Source organism: Alosa alosa, chromosome 12, assembly GCF_017589495.1.
Source record: "Alosa alosa isolate M-15738 ecotype Scorff River chromosome 12, AALO_Geno_1.1, whole genome shotgun sequence".
Classification (NCBI taxonomy): domain Eukaryota; kingdom Metazoa; phylum Chordata; class Actinopteri; order Clupeiformes; family Clupeidae; genus Alosa; species Alosa alosa.
The window spans coordinates 25,238,418-25,259,219 of NC_063200.1; the positions used below are offsets into that span (position 1 = coordinate 25,238,418).

General features: G+C 42.1%; 1 protein-coding gene across 1 annotated transcript; it reads right to left on the minus strand.

Moving 5' to 3' along the window:
- Positions 1 to 5,389: 5,389 nt before the first annotated feature.
- On the minus strand, positions 5,390 to 20,783 carry atg10 (ATG10 autophagy related 10 homolog (S. cerevisiae)). The gene is given in 9 exon segments (XM_048258321.1): positions 5,390 to 8,041; positions 9,056 to 9,125; positions 9,128 to 9,149; positions 12,177 to 12,274; positions 12,479 to 12,617; positions 18,760 to 18,885; positions 19,063 to 19,238; positions 19,891 to 19,897; positions 20,581 to 20,783. Coding segments are annotated over 7 exon segments (765 nt in total). The 5' UTR covers positions 19,192 to 19,238; positions 19,891 to 19,897; positions 20,581 to 20,783; the 3' UTR covers positions 5,390 to 7,860.
- Positions 20,784 to 20,802: the final 19 nt, after the last annotated feature.

Sequence of the window (20,802 nt, forward strand, 5' to 3'; positions counted from 1 at the left end):
CATTTGCAACACTCCAATGCATCCTGTTTCTGATAATGAAATCCTAGTCCAGAGTGTTTTCAAACCTGGAAATAGGTTCAAATGAAGACAGTGGACAGTAGGCTACAGTAAGTATCGCATGTGTCTATAAAGTATTGCTTTCACTACAGTGTCCATAGTTTGGAGAGGAAATGGGTATTGGATTCCAAATGGGGAAATCTACACTTTACATTCAAAAGCAAACATGCACTTTCGACCCCTTTCTCACTCGGTCTTTTGATATATTGTAATTCTCTTTATTTTGACATCCCTTGTGGAACGTTATTTTTTTTTCCTTTGTGCAGTACTTCTAGCCAGGACCTGGGCCAAGTCCTGATTATAATTATGGCCTACAGAGTCATATTTTCAAAACCTGTAGGTGTATGAAATCTTTCCCCAACATTAAGGGTGGCCGTGTGAGGTCTACCTGCAGCACACAGTCTGCAGTACTGGCTCTCCCTATCTCACTTGGTGAATTGAATGTGTCAACTTCACTGGTAGTAATTTGGTCCATATGTGACTGCCAAACCCAAGGGGGTGATTTTAACAGGACCAGCATGAGATTCGCTCTCCCACCCTCACCACTGCTGCTTTGTAGGAGTATGAGTGTGTGTGTGTGTGTGTTTGGGGGTGGTAGTGGTGGTGGTCGTGTGTGTGTGTGTGTGTGTGGGGGTTAGTCGGCTGGGCAAAGTGGGGTCAATACAGAATCAAACAGGGTGTTCTATGAACACCAGTAGAAGCACACATGAAGGCAATGGATTGTGTGTAAATCATAGTGTAAATCAACAAGATATTTGATTTGATTCCGATGGACCACTTGTTGACAAACCTATTGATTAGTCACTCATCGTACCACGTTTTTTGAGCTAACAATGGCCCTAAAAACAGAATGAATAAAACCAAGGCTGTCATTTTCTATTATCCCTCTCTTGTATCCTGGCATACCTCTGTACAGCTCTAGTATAAAAACGGGCACTAGGTCCAACTTAGTGCTTAACAAGAAACATATGGTGTACCACAAGTGTCAAAAAAGAAAAGACAAAAAGGCAAAGAGAAAGTAAAACTGGCAGTCAGCACAAGACATTCAGAATCTTACATCATCCGTGACGTGGAGCCTGTTTCTGGTTCCCTGGGGGGTCTTTTCTTTCGTCCAAAATTTACACAGTTGTGGCCTGCCACAGTTTCCCATAATCGGCATGATTTTATGGCACGTGTTGCACCTAGGTATGTAACTAATAGAAATAACAATGGAGGGTTATGTCTCCCTGGGTGGAGAGGTGATATCTGACACTCTCACACTTTGGGGAACCCTACCTGACACTGTTCCCCTTTTTTAGACATGAAGGTTAACCAATAGGTCAGACCATGCAATTTGGGGTTACAAAAACTCTAAGGGCAAAAGCTCTGTTTCTAGTCAAGAGAATATGCTGGCTTTATCATGTCCAGTATCATGACTACTTGTATGCATCTCTACTCTCTCTGTCTCATTCCTGTAGATCATTTCCCCCGCCCCCATTTGGGAGATCATTTCCCCCGCCCCTGATGCTGTATACAACTCCACCTGGATTCCAACTAGGTTTGACAACATTATCAAGTAGCAAACAATGTTATGCAAACGGAAGATAGTTCATTTTAACTTGTTGACTTGCTTGAAATTATTTGGAAGACTCCGCAGGTCATCCAGGATTGGGTTCCACCATGGGTGTAATACAATAACAATGGGCTGTTCTGATTCGTTATTCTGAAACATCTACTAGTACACTGCCCGATTTGAACCAGAACTATTCAGCCATGGTATTTATTTCACCACTGTTTATTTTATATCTTATCGCGGATGTTTGGTTAAGAAGCTGATTCTTGCTAGAGTCTGGCAACACCAGACTGCCTGTGCAGTGACAATGGATGGAGACTGAGTCACTGGAGTGAGACTGCTGGCCATGCCATGGTTTGTGAGGCCATCTACTGGTTCATGTGCCCCCAGTCATACCGGCCATGTAGGCAGTTTTGCGCAGAGTGCTCTTGAAATGAAAGCACTCTTGAAATGTGAGCGATGTAAATGGAAAGTGGTGTGAGTGTGTGTGGGGGACGATAAATGTAAATGGGAAGTGGTGTGTGTATGTGAGAGAGAGAGAGAGAGAGAGGGAGAGAGAGAGAGAGAGGGAGAGAGAGAGGGGGAGAGGGGAGGGGAGAAAGGGCCATGATTGTGAGACTTTGATTTTGATCGATCGTTTGGATTGTTGATGGCAACACCACAGCACTTTAACTTAATTGTTCTCATAAAGACTACTGAAAGGAAATACAATAGATTCTTCAACCATTGCCCTGTTTTTTGCCAAGAGTTCACCTTAAGAGTTCAACCATAAGATAGGTAATTCATTTTGGGATCATCAGTTTGGGATTCAAGCCTTTACTGATCAAACATCCATGAGTTAGAACTACCTTTTTGGTGAAATACATCCGTACTTTCACAGAGTGCCAATCAAACACATGAACATGGATATCGCATGCTTTACAGTGGATGTGATGGCAACCTTTTAATCTTTTATGGATGTAAGCATTTTCATTACATGGCTACTTTAATTTGAACCTCCATCTGTGTTATGTGTGTAAATAGGATGTGTGGATGTCTGGATACCCAACCAGATTTCTTAAAGCATGTGAGAAATGAGATCTATCTTATTGGCTTTGCAGTGTAACCAAACCAGTAATATTTATGAAAACATTACACAAGGTCAGCGACTCAGTCCCAAGTGCTAGATAAACACATGTCTTTACATGCCGGGTGGGTCATCGTTCCAGGTGGTCCGCTTTTCTATACTACACAATAGCAACATGCAAACAGCAACATGCCAGGCAATGTATATAGGATATACATAACAGGAAAATGACTGAGATTAAGTAGGCATGCTTCTTTAATGGGAAAACTCTCTATGTAGGTCAAATGTATTGGGAGTGAGTCCACTGTTGTGAGAACCACCGCAGTTGCTTGACATCTTGTTGACAAATAACATGTGCAGTATGCTGCTATTTAAAAAAAAAAAAACCTTTGGAATCAAAAGGGTCCTCTTATTCAAAGCTAAGCCGACTGCTTTTAAAAGGACAAAGCACAACAGCCAGGCAACTCGACCCCCCCACACACACACACACACCAAAAAGCGTTTTGGTCAATGTTCACGAGTAGCTTGAGAAAGAGCCATATGTTTTCAATTGCTGCTTCTTGTAGGTTGGCATTAAATAAACTCTGCAAACAATGCTTCCTTTTAAAAGTTGCAGAAAAAAGTCTGATTGAACTCAAAATGAGTAATCTGCCTTTGTCAAAACTCCCTGAGGACATGTAGATTTGCATGTGTGCCTGTGAATATCTGTGGGAAATACAGAACAAGCTGTATAAGAGTGGTGTCATTTCTACATGAGACGGACACACTTTCTGCCTGTGTGTGTGTGTGTGTGTGTGTGTGTGTGAGAGAGAGAGAGAGAGAGAGAGAGTCAGCTTGGATTCCGTTTTTTAAAATGTTTTGCTCTGATTAATTTGACCCTTTTCCTTAATCATGAAGGCATGTCATGTTTCAAGGTTAGGAGTGTTTTGAAAGGTGCCTATGGCAAGATGTATAATTGCTTATGCAAATGTGCCATTTCTGCAGTTTTTTCTTCACCTGAAATACCTAGGTAACTTTAAAATAAAACAAAGCTTCTATCTTACCACATTTATCATGTTTTAAGTCATTCCACATATGAACAGGTACTGACAATTTTCCTGAATGTCTACGAGGAAGTTGTACAAAGAAGCTCTTTCCAATATTTTATTGATCTTTTCCTATGAGGTATTCAAACTAACATCTCCTATAGTCTGCTCACCTATCACCCGTCAATAGTAGAAGTAACTATCGCCTACTTCAATGATTTCATCCACAACAGTGAGAAACCCCAACAATGTCCATCACAAATGATCCATTCTGCTGTAATTTTAGGCCTACAGTGTTCATATGATTAACTGACCATTCCCAAGTCTCAGCCCCCTTTGGTACTGTTGTCAGGTCAGACAAGTTCATTTGGACAAGCTTGACAGAAGCATGACAGATGCACCTTACATTATATGTAGGCCTACTGGTTATTTTCAGGACCTAAGCATGTATATTGTACTCAACAGTGGACCCTGCCCATCACTGTGAGTAAAGAGACACCGGACATTATACATTTTATATTTGCAATTTTCATGTTCTACTGCACTGATCACTTCCATTCATTAAAATATTGATGCATAATCATACCTTAATCATACTTGTTGCTGTGCCCCCCTATCACTTACAGAATGATATGTAAAGGTGTGTGTGAATACATACTTATTTCTGACATGCTGAAATAGTCACTTACACCTATGGTCTTGGTGCTACTTAACCATAAGAAACCTGAGCCTTTCGTGCTAGCAGTGGTGTTTTATGTTATGTAAAATAAATAAAATACCCTTTTCCTGTTGGCATCTTTTGTCAGCCAGAGATCTTTTGACATTACCTGTACTCTGATGCCCGTGTACCTGGAATCAAACAGGCCTCGACCTGAACAAAGCCCCCTCTTCCCTTCTGCCGCATCCAGCAGTCTAGGGGGAGAGATGTTCGTCTTAGGGTCTTGTGCCAATGTTCCTGATCTGAATTAGACTCCCTGTTAATGCATATGGGAGATGATTCTCTCTGGACGCTCTTGGACACGAGAGCGCTGTAATGCTCTGAGAACAGAGCAGTGGAAAATCAAACGCAGATGACTGGAGTCGGACGAGGCCGCGGGCTTACATCTTCAGAGATATGATGGGAGCACTGGCAGCAAAAAACCCCTAACAACAGAGACAGGACTTTGGACGGAGTTTCGGAGTTTATTACGATGTCCTGTCTAATCTCACAGACTAGGCAAAACAAGAGTCCCAATCTGACCTGACTTGAAGGATGCCGGTAATCAGGGGATGCACAACCTCCTGTTTGTCTCCAACGGCCAGAGAAAACACCGTCGGGAAACAGCAAACAACCTGGTTCGAATTACAGTTCAATCTCACACTCCAAAATCAACAGCAATTCTTAAACCAATTAAAACATTTTTATGTCCTTGGACGGTGGTTCCAATATCAACATATCCCTCCCATATTGACGTGTTTCCATCTAGTGGTGATCCTCAAAATGAGCTACAACTAAACATGATTGTAAGGGAGCTCTTCTGCCAACAGATGTCAGTAGTGCTTTTTGTCATTTTCAACACAGCCCCCATTCAGTGGTGATTTGGCTTACCCTGACATAAATGAAAACTAATCCCTTTGACTTTGAATAATAACGAATCTTTTCAAGCATTGGAGTAAGAAGTGTATCTGTTTATAAAAGAGATTCAAGGGTGCCAAATTTGGTGGTTTATTTAAGGTATAACAGCACTTGGCTTTATCATTCTTCAATTCTATCATTCTACAACTCTTCCATTTCACATTCAATAACAATGGTCTCTGATTCCTGCCGTTCTATTGCTCTCAAAAATCGGTCTTTGCACAGTAGTACAGGTGTTGCCCGGGATGCAAAGCTGTCTCATTTAAGCCCATCCACCCAAACAGCAGCCTGTCCAATAAGTACTGCAGTGCTGGGTAACAGCCTGACCCCCTTACCGATACAGATCTGTCCCCAGGAGAGAAGCCTGACCCATTTAGTCCTGCTGAGTGAGGACTTTCCCTGTTGGCACTCTCCCTCCCTCCCCCAACCAAACATACCAGCAGTCCACAACACAAATACACTTTCACATCCTCAACCACAACATTTTGCCTTTAATATTAGCTTTTCGAGCTTTCCCTTTAGAGGACAATGTTTTCCTACACAGAATGAAACTGATATAATTTGAGTGGGCTGATGGAATGATGTGCATTACTCAGTCTGTTCTTTTGAGGGTCAAATCACTATACCTGCTGATTACTCTGTCCTTGTATATAGGTTTGCAAATGTGCTCAGATACTAGGATAGCAATTTGAATGTATTTCCAGCCAATTCCTGATGGTGGAACGAGAGCTACTGCAAGAGAGGCGTCCATCTCCATCTTTAAGAAGCTCCTGAAGACCCAACTCTTCCAATTGTAACTCATTTCAACTAACTCATCCAATACACCATGCACTTCCTTCTACAACCTTCTACATACTTCTATTATGTCCTTTGACTAGTATTTAAACTCCTGTACTCTCATCCTCTGATAGTCTGGTGGCGGCTGTAAACGTAGTATTTGTTGTTACACTAAGGACTCCTTTGCAATATAACTTGAATGCTAGTTCTTATGTCACTCTGAATAAAAGCATCAGCTAAATGAATCAACACAAATACATACCGTTTCAAAAAACGCCAGAAACCTTGGGCCAGAACCATCAGGACTTTGAAAATCACCTATGAAAGCCAAGTTTGCCCTCATCTCACTTCACTTCCCAATCTATGAGGAGCTTTAGTTATGAGGTCATACTCAGATGAATCTACTCGTATATATAAAAAAAAAACATGATGAAAAGGATTTCAGAGTCTCTGTGACTTCTCCACACAAATCAAATGTCCAATGGCCTTGGCTCATGAGGCCACTAGTCTTTGTGACTAGTAGTAAGCTAGTCTAGTAGGCTGATTTTTTTAATCAAATTCTGTATTGTGAACGAGGCTTTGTTGAGGACTGTATCTGTTAAGTTTCACTGCTTTTGGCCAACGAGTGGCAGTAGTTGAAAAAAAAAAAAAACAAACCCTCATTATTCAAGCAAGAGAACCTTTTATAAAGTACAGTAGGTCCCTACCTTTTCCCCAACATCACTGCATGTTTATGTCTCTGGCATTCATGTTCCATTTCATTTGGATCTGCTTACAGAATGTGGCTTCTCACATGTTTTACTCTGCCTCACCATTTCTCCATCTTTATCTTCAGTAAGAATGTTATTTATAGGTCTTCCCACACATTCATACTCCAATCATAAACACTGAAGAACATCCCTTCATTATTGTCAACATCAAAAGCTAACCTTCCCTCAAAATAACCAGCAGAAAAAAAAAAAACAAGTGAGTCACAGGCACCTACACATAAGATGGCAGCTTCTGTCTCTCTCTCTCTCTGTCTCTCTCTCTCTCTCAGACCAAACAACCCACCCACAGATAAACAAAAACAAACAAGCCGTGCAATAACACATTGTGCCTCTGCTCCCATTCAGCCGGGCAGGGGCCTCTCATCTCTGCATGTGGGGAGGGGAGCATGTCGGAAGGCTAATCTGACCAGTCAGTCACACTGACAGGGGAACAGTGCCGACACCGTCACTACCACCACCGCAGTGAGCTGCTTCGCAGTGCTTGTTCACTCCTGACGCCGTGAAATGGGCTTCACCAGGAAACTGACGTTGTGCTTTTTTCCTGGGAAAAAGTGATGTCATTTGGAGCCCATTTGATGTCAAGTGAGGCACGTAATGGAGGAACACTCACTCCGAGGCAGCTCGCAACGAGAGTGCGAGAGAGAGAGAGCGAGAAATCAATATGTTTATTACCCTTTGAAGAACAGACAGTAATCTGCCTTTGTAAGTCAATGTCAAGAGCATTAAAAGCACACCATGCTTAGCCACTGTGGCAAAATATCAACATGCTGATGTGATCTCCAGCCATTTAAAGTAGTCATCTTTTCTGTTTGAGACGACATGGTCGTGCAGGGTCGCCTCACAGACACACACGCCACAGCAGGGGGTAGCGCAGAGTCGACATCTTCTTCAGGGATGCAAGCAGGCAGCTTGTTTTGAGAGGCTCCATTCGTGTGAGCCCCACGTGGTGGCGGGGCCTGGGCTCTCACAGATGGCGTGGGAGAGACCGGGGGCTCGCTTCAGTCCGGGACAGATGTTGATGTTGATGCTGCTGCTGACACCGGTGTTGATGCTGGTGTTGCTACTGTTGCCACTGCCTTCGGTGCAGGCGTGCCCACTGCCAGTGCGTAGCTGAGGGGAACATCCAGTCCCACCACTGGTCCCACCACACTCAACCACGTCACAATGTAATTCACTCCCCTGTGGAGGAAGAGGAAGAAGAGGAAGTTTACACCTGCTGAGGGTGAAAGTTGTTCTCCCTGTTAGGTGGGGGGAGAGGGGCTTGTTCAAGACAAGCTGGAGGAGACATCAGGAAAGAACGCTGCCACTTTTCTAAAAAAAAAATTATGAAGCAGCATTTTAATCCGCTGCTATCTGGATTGATCTTTAAGGCCCAGTGATTTTTTAGTGCACTTATAATGTGCTGCGTGAGGAAGCACTGACTTCTCTTCTGTCTGTGCTGGGTGCACAATGTGACGCGTCCCTGCCTGAAAATCAAATGTTCCTGCTTATTTTTAGATTGCTCTTTGTGCTGCCTTCGTAGGAAGGGATTGGCATTTTCACCCAACACTGGCAGATGAAAACTGGGCAAACTCCAAGGCTCTGGCTGATTTAGAAACAAGAAATCTAATCCATCATATAATGAAGGGGAAATAGTGTTCAGTATATATTCAGTATTTTAAACACAGTGTTCATGATATAAAGGGTAAATATTTCCACTCAAAACCTTAACCTTAATATCTATAAGAATGGTAATCTTTAAAACACCAAAACTTTCTAGTCTACATTTTTGTGACCACCAAAATTCACATTTGTTTGCCAAGACATTGGCAAATTTGTTCCATCAGCCTATAACATTAATTAATTTCATTCAAAGTACAGTTAGTTTTACATTTTTAATGAGACAATGAAACTTCTATTTGCCTGAGGAAAAAAAAGGGGGAAAATATTTCTCACTGGCATTGCCTTTATCTATGAACACTGTCAAAAAATCCAATCGACTAGCACTGTTTTGAATAATAGTGGTTCCCTTCATTTCGTGTTTCTTGATTTGACTAAGTTCTGTCCAAACATTGCCACCCACTACAGAGAGGTCAGCTTGATCATCCTAATCTGGCCAGCCCTGGAAAACTTGTTGTGAAGACGACCAAAATGAATGAATGGCGCCAGTTGGAGACAATCGTCGGTACAGCGAGGCGATGGCGTCACACTTACTTCTGTTTGGCGTCGGTCTCCAGCGCCGGCCTCATGAACTCCTCCGTCCGACACGGGTGCAGCATGAAAACGGCTGACCAAGCAGTGGATGCTCCTGCGGTGACAAAGACAGGCAGTTACTGCAGACACGTACTGACAAACTGACATGCCGTCAGACACACAAGAGATGAGAATGGGAAGAAACATATAGACTGAGAGAGCCGAGAGATGGTGGGTGGAAGGGACAGAAGAGAGGGATAGCAAGGGAGATGGAGAGGACCAGGAGAACTCTGGTTAGCCATGAGACATGAGCTTTCTTCTGTGTGACTAGGAAGCGTGTGATTAAGTTACTTTTTCAAAACAAGAATCCAATCTTTGCAATTTGTGTGAAACAGATGGTCTTCCATTCCCAAACACTTAGACTAAACCAAACCCTAATTGCTCAGATGAATAAAATTCAAAGCTACCCCCCACCCCTACCAAAAAAAATGTATATCAAAGGACAGACTTCTAAAAGTGTCATTTTTTTAGTCTACCCAAATATATACAACTGGAGGCTAATTGTGTCCATATTGAATTGCTTGGGGCGACGCTGCGCTGTTTTCAGCTGGTATCCCATCATGCACTGGGGGGCAGTAAAGCACAATGAGGGAGCGAACCGCAGCGTCTGTGCCTAAGCACTACGACAGCACTTAACCTCCACAAAGCACTTCTCCTTCTACACAGAGCAACATACATACAGCACCTACGCTATGCCCTGACCTGACGTGAATGTGGATCGTGGCGGTTGAAAGGGAATGGGGAGACTGCACTGAAATGAACAATGGCTGTGTTGTGATTTTCTACCTGTCTGAGCTTTGGCTTACACAGCCTGGAAAAAGAAAAATCCATGACTAGCACAAGTCACTTTTGGTTACAGACGGCATTTAAATACACACAATCACTTAAAACATTCACTGTGAGAACATTAACATCACCCTGCACAGTGTGTACATCACACTAGGATGTCTTGAATGAATAATGTGATACGGTCACCTGCTGTGACACAATCTCAGACATGGGACTAATTCTCCTATGAGCATTCGCATTAGCAAAGCACAAACTGTTTGGAGTCCACCAGCTTTCAAGATGGCCCTCCTCCATTCCTTTCATGACATATCTGCAAACAGTTTTAGCAGTTGGTAATTATAGCATGGCACACCCCTTTGTCTGTAGTGCCTCACAGCTTCTGAGAGGTAATGTAAAGACCTCTTGAAAGACTCCTCTCCCTTTCTCTCTCTTGTCACTCCGTACTCCCTCCCTAGTTGTGGCCCTGCCCCAAGACTTCCTGGACCACAGCTTAGGCAACAGAGATGACTTCAGTAATCCTTCAGGGAGGGGAGGAGAGAAGCAAACTGTTCCATGGCGACGGATTGCAGCCTTTCAGAAACCCACTCGGTTTCCCGTCTCAATCATGAGCGGGTCACGATGATTCATTCCCACTTATCGCTCTCTGTTCACGTTGATTTCTTTATTTATTTGGCGCGGAGGATTTGACCTTTGTGAGCATAAATGAATAGCATTGCCGGCGGCACAACACCACCTAATTCACAAAAGGAATTCTATTAATCTGAAGAGTAGAGTTGTCGTCGTCAATATCCCACTGCTCCGATTGTGGAGACGGTTGTTTTTGCCTTCACCGGGAACCAAGGAAACAGTGAAAGGCTTGAAATGCATGAAAACAGCTTGCACTCTTCAAATAAAAATGTGGCTGTATGCCTGCCTCCAGATAGACAGCTATCAACTACTGAATAAGACATGAAATATGAAAAAGGACATCTAATATTTTCCCCTACAGGTCCTAGCAAGCTGTTATGGCTGATGGGCAAAAAGATAATGATTTCAAGCGTCATCCTAATTTAGAGCACATATTTATTTTCCATCCTATAAAAGATAATTTTATGTAGATGGTACATTGTAACATTAGTGTCTCTGTGTATTTTTTCGGAAATAGGCTGTAACAAATCAAGTAAGAACACACCGTCTCCCTCTGAACTACTTTGGCAATGGCAAGATCCCATTTGTTACGGTGAGAAACCAATTTGAATTTAAGAAAACTGAGAACGACTGGAGGGGGGATGGGGATGAGTGCAAAGATAGAGAGGAGGAGGGGTGGGAGCGACAGAGAGAGAGGGAGAGAAAGAGAAACAGAGAGAAAAAGAGGGAGAGAGGGAGAGAGATAGAGAGTGTTGGCGTCACACTTCGTAAACCCCTGGTGTGAGTCACCCATGTTTACCTGCGTCAGATGGCACAGTCCTCCCCCACCCACCCTGCTCACCCCTGTGACCCCACACCATACCACTGTTTTTTCTGCCACGCAGTCACAGCAGCTTCCATTCTCCTGACATTTCCCCCTTGCCATCGCCCGGCTCTCCGCTGCTTTGTCTCGGCCCGGCCGCCCCTCTCCACTCCCACCTCTAATAAAGCTCGCCGCTGACGTCACTCCTCTCCTAATTTCCATTCATATTTAATTAACCCGCCGGCACCACATTAGACTAAACCTACCATTTCTACACAGTGGGCCAAGAGACTGCAGTAGACAGGCTCCGATCATAATTTCCGATCATTATCAACTTTCAATTGTCATTCAGACTTTGTGCAATCAGTGTTCATGTCATCATGGACTGCATTTAGAACTGTCTGTGGCATCAAGGACTACATCAGTGCTCTTAAGGAGGATTGTGTGTGGAACTATAACTTTTCCAATTGGGATGATTAGATACTGCTCGACAAAAATAACTGCTCTCAGCAATTACAATTTTCGATCAGCCACAATTCAGATCTTTCAGGGAAGATATTCTCCACTGATACCAGAATAAGGCTTTAAGAAGAACCTACTGGAAACAAGAGACTCATTCTATGTGAACATTCATGGTCTCCACAGCAATATCTACAGAGAACCAGGAAACAGACCTCAGCACTACCAGCTGTATATATGAGTGACTCAATGTATACTCAACGTCACTGTGAATGTTCTCCATCTTTGAATGAAAAAGACCACTCTGTAAATCTAACACTGATACCAGATGGCAGTAAAACACCAAAACATGGTTAGCACCAACAAGAAATATTTTAAATAAACAATAAGAGGAAACCTACGAACCTGTTGGGTGATGGTGTCCCATGGACCTTGCCGTAGCCTCTGTTGGTAGTTGGGGTGGACATTATTCCACACCTCGTCTAATGACAGTGATCGTCCCTCTGTAATAAAAAAAGTGAATGGTCTTCCATAGTCTGTAAAATCCTTTGTGTAAACTGAACTGATGCTTGCTTACACCCTTTCCTTCATGGTCATTCTGATGCATTGTCTGACCACAAATAATTTGGCATGGCGGCTCAGCAGTGACTAATTTGGCCTTGAGGCTGGCCAGATTTTGAGACGAGGCCCATGGTCACGTACTGTACCTAGCGTGGACGCCCTGAAGTAGAGGACGGGGATCTGGTAGCTGCAGGAGTAGAGCACGTGGTACTCGTACCGCACCACAGGCTGGCCCTCAGCCACTGCTGTCTGCTCGCCTCCGGCCTCCTCCTGATCACAACACAACTGCAGGGGGATACACACAGTTGGACTTGACTTGTGTTGCACAACTTTGTGACTTTAGAAGTTTACACACACACACCACACACAGACAGACAGACAGACAGACAGACAGACAGACAGATAGATAGATAGATAGATAGATAGATAGATAGAGAGAGAGAGAGAGAGAGAGAGAGAGAGAGAGAGAGAGAGAGAGAGAGAGAGAGAGAAAGAGAGACACACACACAGACACACACACACACTTTTTTTTTGGAGAGTCAGTACTTTTTACAAATCATGAAACAACTCATGAAAAAGGTCTTGTCAAGAGTTTGCATCAGAAATAATTATTTCCCATAGGTTGATTCTGGCATAAAAGAAAATCTGATGCTGGCGTGACACTCTGTTTTATGTTAAGACATCAATCATTCAGTCGCTTTGAGACCGATCACTTGATATGAATTGGTGGGAGTACCTCCAGTAAGCCTTACAGCCAAAGCTCATTCCTTCTCACTGAGACGAGGAGAAGAGGCAGACAGAATACAAAACTTCAAGCTCAACATCCACCTTCGGGCTATAGGCATCTTTAAAAATGAAATCAGTGAGAGCAACTCATATTCACATCGCTTCGTGTCAGCTTCTGTTAAGTCCCAAACTTCTCTGTTTATTGCCTCCATCACTCATTCATTTTCTGACAGGACAGCCACAGGACCTGTATTCTGTACTGGAGCCAGATGAACACCTGAGGACCACAGCACAGGAAGCACAACATATATTCTGTACCTCCACTTTTTTTTTTTCCTCTTATTTGTAAGTCCTCTTCAACAGACAAGATGGCAGACTAAAGGTCTGTCCACATGCACAGAAACAATGAAAACAATGTTTTAGGACAGCAGTCCCCCCATGTACCACCACCATCCGACACATAATTAAAGGCTATAGATATAGGCTTAAGATTTAAAAAATTCAACACCTTTCCGACATTGCCCTTTTCATCTTGCGTACCCCCCAGTGGAAACTCGTGTACCATACCACAGTTTGGGAATCCCTGTTTTAGGAGAAAACACAAAAGTTTTAAGTGGATATGGCTATTTCACAGAGGGCGGGAGGCACAAGTCAACAAACTCTTGTGACGGCTTAACACTGGGCTCATAAGCATGGGTTGCCATGTGCTTTTTCACATGTCAAACCACAGCTAGGAAAACTGAGTGCTCTTAAAGGAAGCAATATATTTGTTTCCACAGACACATGTTCTGATTTAAAGACAGTGTGCTAGCAGCACTTCAAATGTGCACACACGCTGGTGTGTAGCTGCCGTCCTGCTTACGGAGGAGTCAGGGCTCCTAGTCTCTCCATGTATCTCTGTGCTGTCTCAGTACTCCTCCCACACACAGATAACATCTCCTCTTTCCTTTACACGGGCAAAGCCCAGAAACAAACTACTAGTGTTTCACATCCGACGTCTGTCAAGACAGGAAGAATGGGACACAGGCACGTAAGCTATAAAAACAATGACATACTAGTGCTGCTCCCCCCCCCCCACACACAAAAACACACACACACACACGCACACACACACACACACACACACAAACACACACACACCCGCATACACCCACACACACCCCCACACACACACACCATCCCCACCCCTTTTACATGGGCTCTGGCTTCCAGACCTCGTCTCAACTTCTCAGACCTCCCAACAGGATGTTCCATAGGGGACCAAAGCAGGCATTAGTCATGACTACACTTTTATTACAGAAACACATGAAAGAAGACCAACTGATGGAAACATGGTAAAGACTATCAGAAATCACCACATTTGATTGTGTTCAAGGACAGAAATGGCAGTCTGCACAAACAACCCTTTTCACAAATGCCGTTTCACATGATGCGACGGCATTCACGAGAGGTCCACCTGCACACTGATCCTTTGCATAACTGACTCGTCCACTCGTTATCCTCAGCACTCTGGGAATTTGGCATTCAAATGTGAGGCAGAAATTCTAATCAGGCTGCTCTGACCTGACTATGTTGCTAACTCTGTGTTCAACATGGTGGCCATGGCACCAGAGGTCAAGTTCAATTAAAGGCTACTCATAGCCTCTCATGCATTAGCTGCCTAGGCTTTCTTGCACAAAGCCCTCATTGGACATGCCACTTGTCTCAATACAGCTATGGTAATGTAACTGAGCAAAACAAACAAACTAGCCATTTTTTATTTCACACATACAAGTAAAAAAATTGATAGTACATATTGAAACTGAAACTGTTTCCAGTAAACCATTTGACAATCCAAAAGTCCCATACTCAGATCAAAATCTGCTTAACATGGGCTCCCTTAATACATTTAAGCTGATCTCAAAAAGCCCAACATTTACATGAAATAGCTCTTCATTCACCACAAAGACAAGAGGATCACAATCGGCTGTGGGGAAACATCTCATCAGACGTTTCCTGCACTCTACTCAACAAAAGTGTGTAATTTAAAAGGAAAAAGAAGGATGGGAGTTTTTCATTAATTTAAATACAAGCCTTAATTACAGGTTTAATTACCTCAGTAATTCTGTTTGTAGCCTCTGCATTGAATGGCTTAAAAACATCACAGTTTTTTTCATGCTTCTTTTGGAGTAGGTATAATGGGTGTTTTCAGGCAGACATGTTCAGGAATGATTGTAATGTCTTGGTTCATAGTGAAAATGAGCTTCTCAATATACAGCAACTGCACATAGAGAGTTTACATAGAGTGGCTTCTCTGTCTGGATATACTGATTTGCAGGTGATGACCTGTCCTCCTACAGGTGCCCAAAGACAAAGGCAAACATTCAAGACGAATAGTACAGATTCAGGGACGAAGCGCTGAAAGGGTTAACCCTGATGGATTTTTGTTGAGTGAGACATTTATGCGCTGCCTCAAAGAATTCCTCCACCAAAACAGGAAGCCACAAAAAAGGCATTTGGCTTTCCTAATCTTCCCCACAGATCTTTTGGAAAATTGTTTTTTTCCCCCCCCCTCTCTCTCTCTTTCTCTTTCCTGGACAATGGCTAGGAGAGCTTTCTTGCCTGCTGCTGCCTTCAAGTTTGGAGTCCTTTTGAAGGTCAAACAATGTACTGTGTACTTTTAAGAGAATGTTAAGTGGTGTGCTGATCATATTAAATTCAATTATATAAAACAGGTACTCAGGGAAGAAAAGCACAACCTGCCACTGAAAAGTGTTTGACCTTGACTCACACTTATTATTCAAGAGTTGAAGCACATCCGTTTTCACAGCGAGTCTGGAAGGCTTAGCTCAACAGATGTGATGTCTTCTTCAACACTGTGCCAGATGCACTGAAGAACTTGGCCAAAGGTTTCAAGATAAATAGACCATTTTTTCTGATGAAACTAGCAATTATTATCTGACTCCTGAATCAATCAGAGGAGTGTATTTTCCATAAGGAATATGCTTTAGGACAAGGGCAATCAACTTCATGGACACTGGATGCTTCTTTCTGATAGCATGGTGTCCTCAGTTAAACTTGTTCAATACACATGTCAACACTAAAAAATATTGTTGAGAACCATATTGTTGTTTTTTTAATTTTATTTCAGGGGCAATATTCAGCTTTCTCTTTTGCTATCCTGCAATGGACATTTAAGCAATGGCTTTAGAAAAGTAGCAAAAATGTTACAAGCTCTGTTGAAAAAAACTTTATACAATGGTTGTACAAGCTGTACAAACAGTTTATAAAGCACTTTGAGGGACTAGTCACTGAGCGTCCATTTGCTTGGCATAAACACCAAATTGCCATTTTTGGTGAAAAACACATCTGTGTCACTCAAGGCAGCAGCCTGCTAGACCTCTCTGAAATGTAGCTCCAATGTCATTGTTGATATTTTCAGGAGCAAACAACCATCAGTGAATACAATTCCCCTCAAATCTTTTTTCATAGACTAAGTTTTAAGAAACCAGGAAGACAAACAATTCTGTAAGACTACAATGTTATACTGATTATGGCATAACTTAAAGAAAAGGTCAGGTTAATTTGAATAACAGAGCTTCATTAGACATTACACTGGATTTTACATTGCATTTTTAAATATTCAAATACTGTATATACCTAAGATAACACTAGTAAGTAGCAACTGGTAGACATTAATTGTAAAGGCTTCATAAAACTAATGCCTCACGTCAATATTAGCTACAGCAAATATATTCTGTCACAGATGACACATGATGACTCCTTTCATAGAGAAAGTTAAATGTCAAAACCAAGAATCACAGAGGGCGTTGGGCTCCCTCTCTATTCAAAAGCATCAAAACATCAAAAGCACAAAACTATACCTATGCCTCTCTCCAGCACTATCTGGTATAGACATGTTGATAGCAATCTGCAAGCACCTTGATTTTGTTGCATGTTTAACTTTGATGCACTAAAACTCTAAAAACAGCAGCAACAAACAAGAACTACATTTTTTAAAACTCCTTTCCTTTTTAAAATTCTATTGTAAGCAAATACAATAAAACCACAGTTTAATTGAAGTTCTACTATTGTTTTGTAAAAATGTCCATATGGAGACAGTGTATGAGCCAAGGTATATACAACTTATTTTCATTAGCCAGTGAAATTATTATATACAATTAGAAATGTGTGCAAATGAATACACATGAAAAAATGAATGACTATGTTTTGATATGAACTTTCATTGCTATGATTTTTGATTTTATGCCTTCCCTCAACCAAATCTTCCTTCAAACAGCCGCTTTAATGCATTCTGGTCCTCTTTATGCAAATGCTCAATTTCTCTAAGGCTAGTATTTGTTTAGGAAGCAGCAGCATCGGGGCAGGCATAGTCCACTCAGACTGATTGACATTTCTCCTCCTCTCAATAGGTGCACTGGCTCTATTTGAAGTTTATGTCTGAAGCATTGAGGTGCTAATGGTGCACACTGCATGGATGACATTACTGACTCACTGACTTACTACTGAAAACGTTGTGTGGAACTTATGGGAGTATTTCAGAATTCTTCTCAATGCTTAACACATTTCAGGTTGCTCATCCACATGGTAGACTGACGACCACCCAACAATTTGTGTGGCAGACACAATAATGAGTTGGTGAAACTGACTAAAAAGAATCTAGCAATAATAACAACAACAATGATAATAATAATAATAATAATAATAATTTTAAATTGAATCATTGTGATGTGTGGGATGGACCCTTTAAATGCACAATAGATTAACAGGTAGAGGCTGGAAAAACATCATAATGTTTTGCTCTACTGTGATTAATACAGCCAAATATGGAATCTACTTCATAGAATGGGAAAAGGAGCTGGCTCTTTTGTTTCGTGTGTGAGTGGAATGTAAATATCCAGGGGAGTCAAGTCATTTGCAATCTGCCGGAAGGCCACGCTAATGAAATGGGCGAGAAGGAAAAAAATAATCATTCACTAGGCACAACTTCCATTTAAAAATAAATAAAAAATGATAATGTGCTTCACGAAACAAGATTTCAGTAATGTTGCTGCTCATGTGCTGTAGCTAAGAGGCAATATGCAGATTTGCCCTTGTATGTTACAGCACAGAAAAACAAACTGAAATTAAAAGAAAAGATCGAGTGTGTGCAATCTCATGGATGTGTGTACCAGTAGACTGAGATGCCCACCTGGTCAAGTGAGAGAAAATGCCCACTCTAGTACGGTTTTCAGAAGTTAACTGACCTCCATTGTAAATGGCAGGATTTAGTTAAAGTGTTTCCTTCAGGTAATTGATTCAGTGTGTGAGGGTAACACAAATCTATCCACCTCTCCCTCTCTGCCTTCCCCGCTCTCTTCGGGACACAAACACAAATTCAGTCTACAGATTGCCAAACAAAGTACCAAACCACATTCTTACATCAACTATACAAGGAACACAGAACACGGTCCTGTTATTACCTGATTCAATCATTTCAGGGTGCAAAAAGCAAATGCATGAAGACATATTTAAGTGATCAAGTCCTACAGGACATGGCATCAATTTCTAGTGAAAACTGAACCAGAGCCTTTTCAAAGTTTTCTAACGCAAATTGAATCAGGGCCTTTTTTTCAAAGTTTTCTAGCGCAAATTGAACCAGGCCGAGCCTTTTCAACGTTTTTGGCATTTGATAGCCTACATGCATACAAGATTGCAGTACCTGTTCATCTTCCATCAGGGCATCACTGGCTTCCACTGGTTTGCTTTGGCTGCTCTGGTATGGCATACCACTGACTTGACAGGAAACCATCACTGTTTTTTTCATGTAGCCTTCGGCCTCTGACCCCTTATAAAATAATTGACATGGACTCAAATGTAACTTTAGCATGCATGCACAATTGTTCACTTTATATCTGGATGGTGCCTGACAATTATATGAATGCGTTATTGTCAGTACATTTCTATCAATACTATTAAGACAATGAGGTGGGTGTATAAATAGAGGCTCTGGTTTAGAACATACATTGACTTCCTTCCAGGCCCATCCATCATTGAGGGAATGGGAATGCTCCAGGAAGAGTCCGCAGCTGAGACGGAAGGTCCTCTCATCCAGGTAACAGCTGGAACCTGGTAAGTCTGTGTCATCTGACATCCAGGAAACTCAGTTCTTGCAATCTCTTCCTCATGGAGTGTAGCTGTCTTTAGTCAAGTGCATAGTTCAAGGCCCACATCATCAAGTTGCAGAGCAAGAACCATTCAAAAAAAGTCAGTGTAAACTGTCAATCAATACTGCTGATTCCTTATCAATATCATATCTGTCATATATGTTTTTTTATCTTATAAGTCTGGTCAAAAGACGGCACCGCATTGAAGTAGACTATGTAACTAAACATCAATTAACAGTTATTCTAGGTTTCATTCAACGCTGAGCATATATTTTCAGTTACATTGGTACAGCATGATTTCATCAGGCTATATGCTACAGAACTGCTGTGAAAGGTGAAGTGATGTTGTCTGGATTGTTATCACAAAGATCACGTAGGCAGGCAGACAATTCATGGCATTTTCATCTTTGGCCTACCTAAAATGAGTATTTAATGTAATCTAAGCTGAGTTCGACGCATCTGAGGGGCCCCAAGTGCAAAACTACGGCGCGTAACCGCTGTTGGACAGCGTCTTGTGACAGCACAGAACCAACGATGTCCTGCAAAGTATGCCACGAATAGCAATGTATGCCATACATACAGCCTATGCCCAGTCTTGTTATCATATATTATCCCTGTTCTAAAACACGCTACGGATATAATTCCTCAGCTGAACACAGTACGAGTCTGCAGAACTCGTGTCTTACCGAGGCACTTCCGGGATCCAGCAAAAGGAGGGAGGTTGTTGGAACAGCGAATGTTATTCAGCACGGACGGTTTCAAGTTGCCCATTTCGAAAAAAAGAGAAAAGAACAGTGGAGGCTGTAGAACGGTAGAGGACAGACATCACTGTAACTTACTTGACTTGGCTTATCAAAGCCTGCGTATTGCATCTTTTCCAAATACGATGTTTAGCCTAAAAGGTTCCTAACAACGTGGCTAAACAGGAGCTAGTGCATGTTGCTTAAACACTTCAGAAATTACAAATGAACTAATAATCAAACAAGTTTGTTGTTACAGTAACTCTCCAAATAACCAAATAACCTTAGAGTTGGTTGCCTGATGGTTCATTTGATACAGTCCGGTTTAAAATAACACTGAACGACAAACTGCTAGATGTTGTCAGTGCGATTGCAAGTGCACCACTGGGTTATCTATTTGATATTCTCAGACGAACTGGCCTGAATATGACTAGGCAGACAATCATTGGCACTCTACCATTAAAAAGATAAAGAAAATGAGTACAATGGGTATAATGAGCAATTTAGACTACAGCCATGGCCTACCTGCCAAGAAGGTATTCACTGAGCCTAATACAGTTCAACAGGAGTATTCAAAGGCTTAAACGCCTTCATAATCTATGGATTTGTAAACCTATTAAAGGTGCTATAACCTACCTATTCTAAGTATGCAGGGATTATTATATGTCTATGAAATAGGCTACATCTCCAGGATTTTGAGGCTACATCTAGACATAGCCTATGCATGGCAAACTGGCTAATCCCGGAAACTCCATTCCGTATTTTCCATCTCACCACACATTACACTTCTGTGATAGCAGAGGGAGGGTTTGCTTGCGAAGGGAACAGCCAGTTGTTCAAAATCCTTCTCCAACTGTT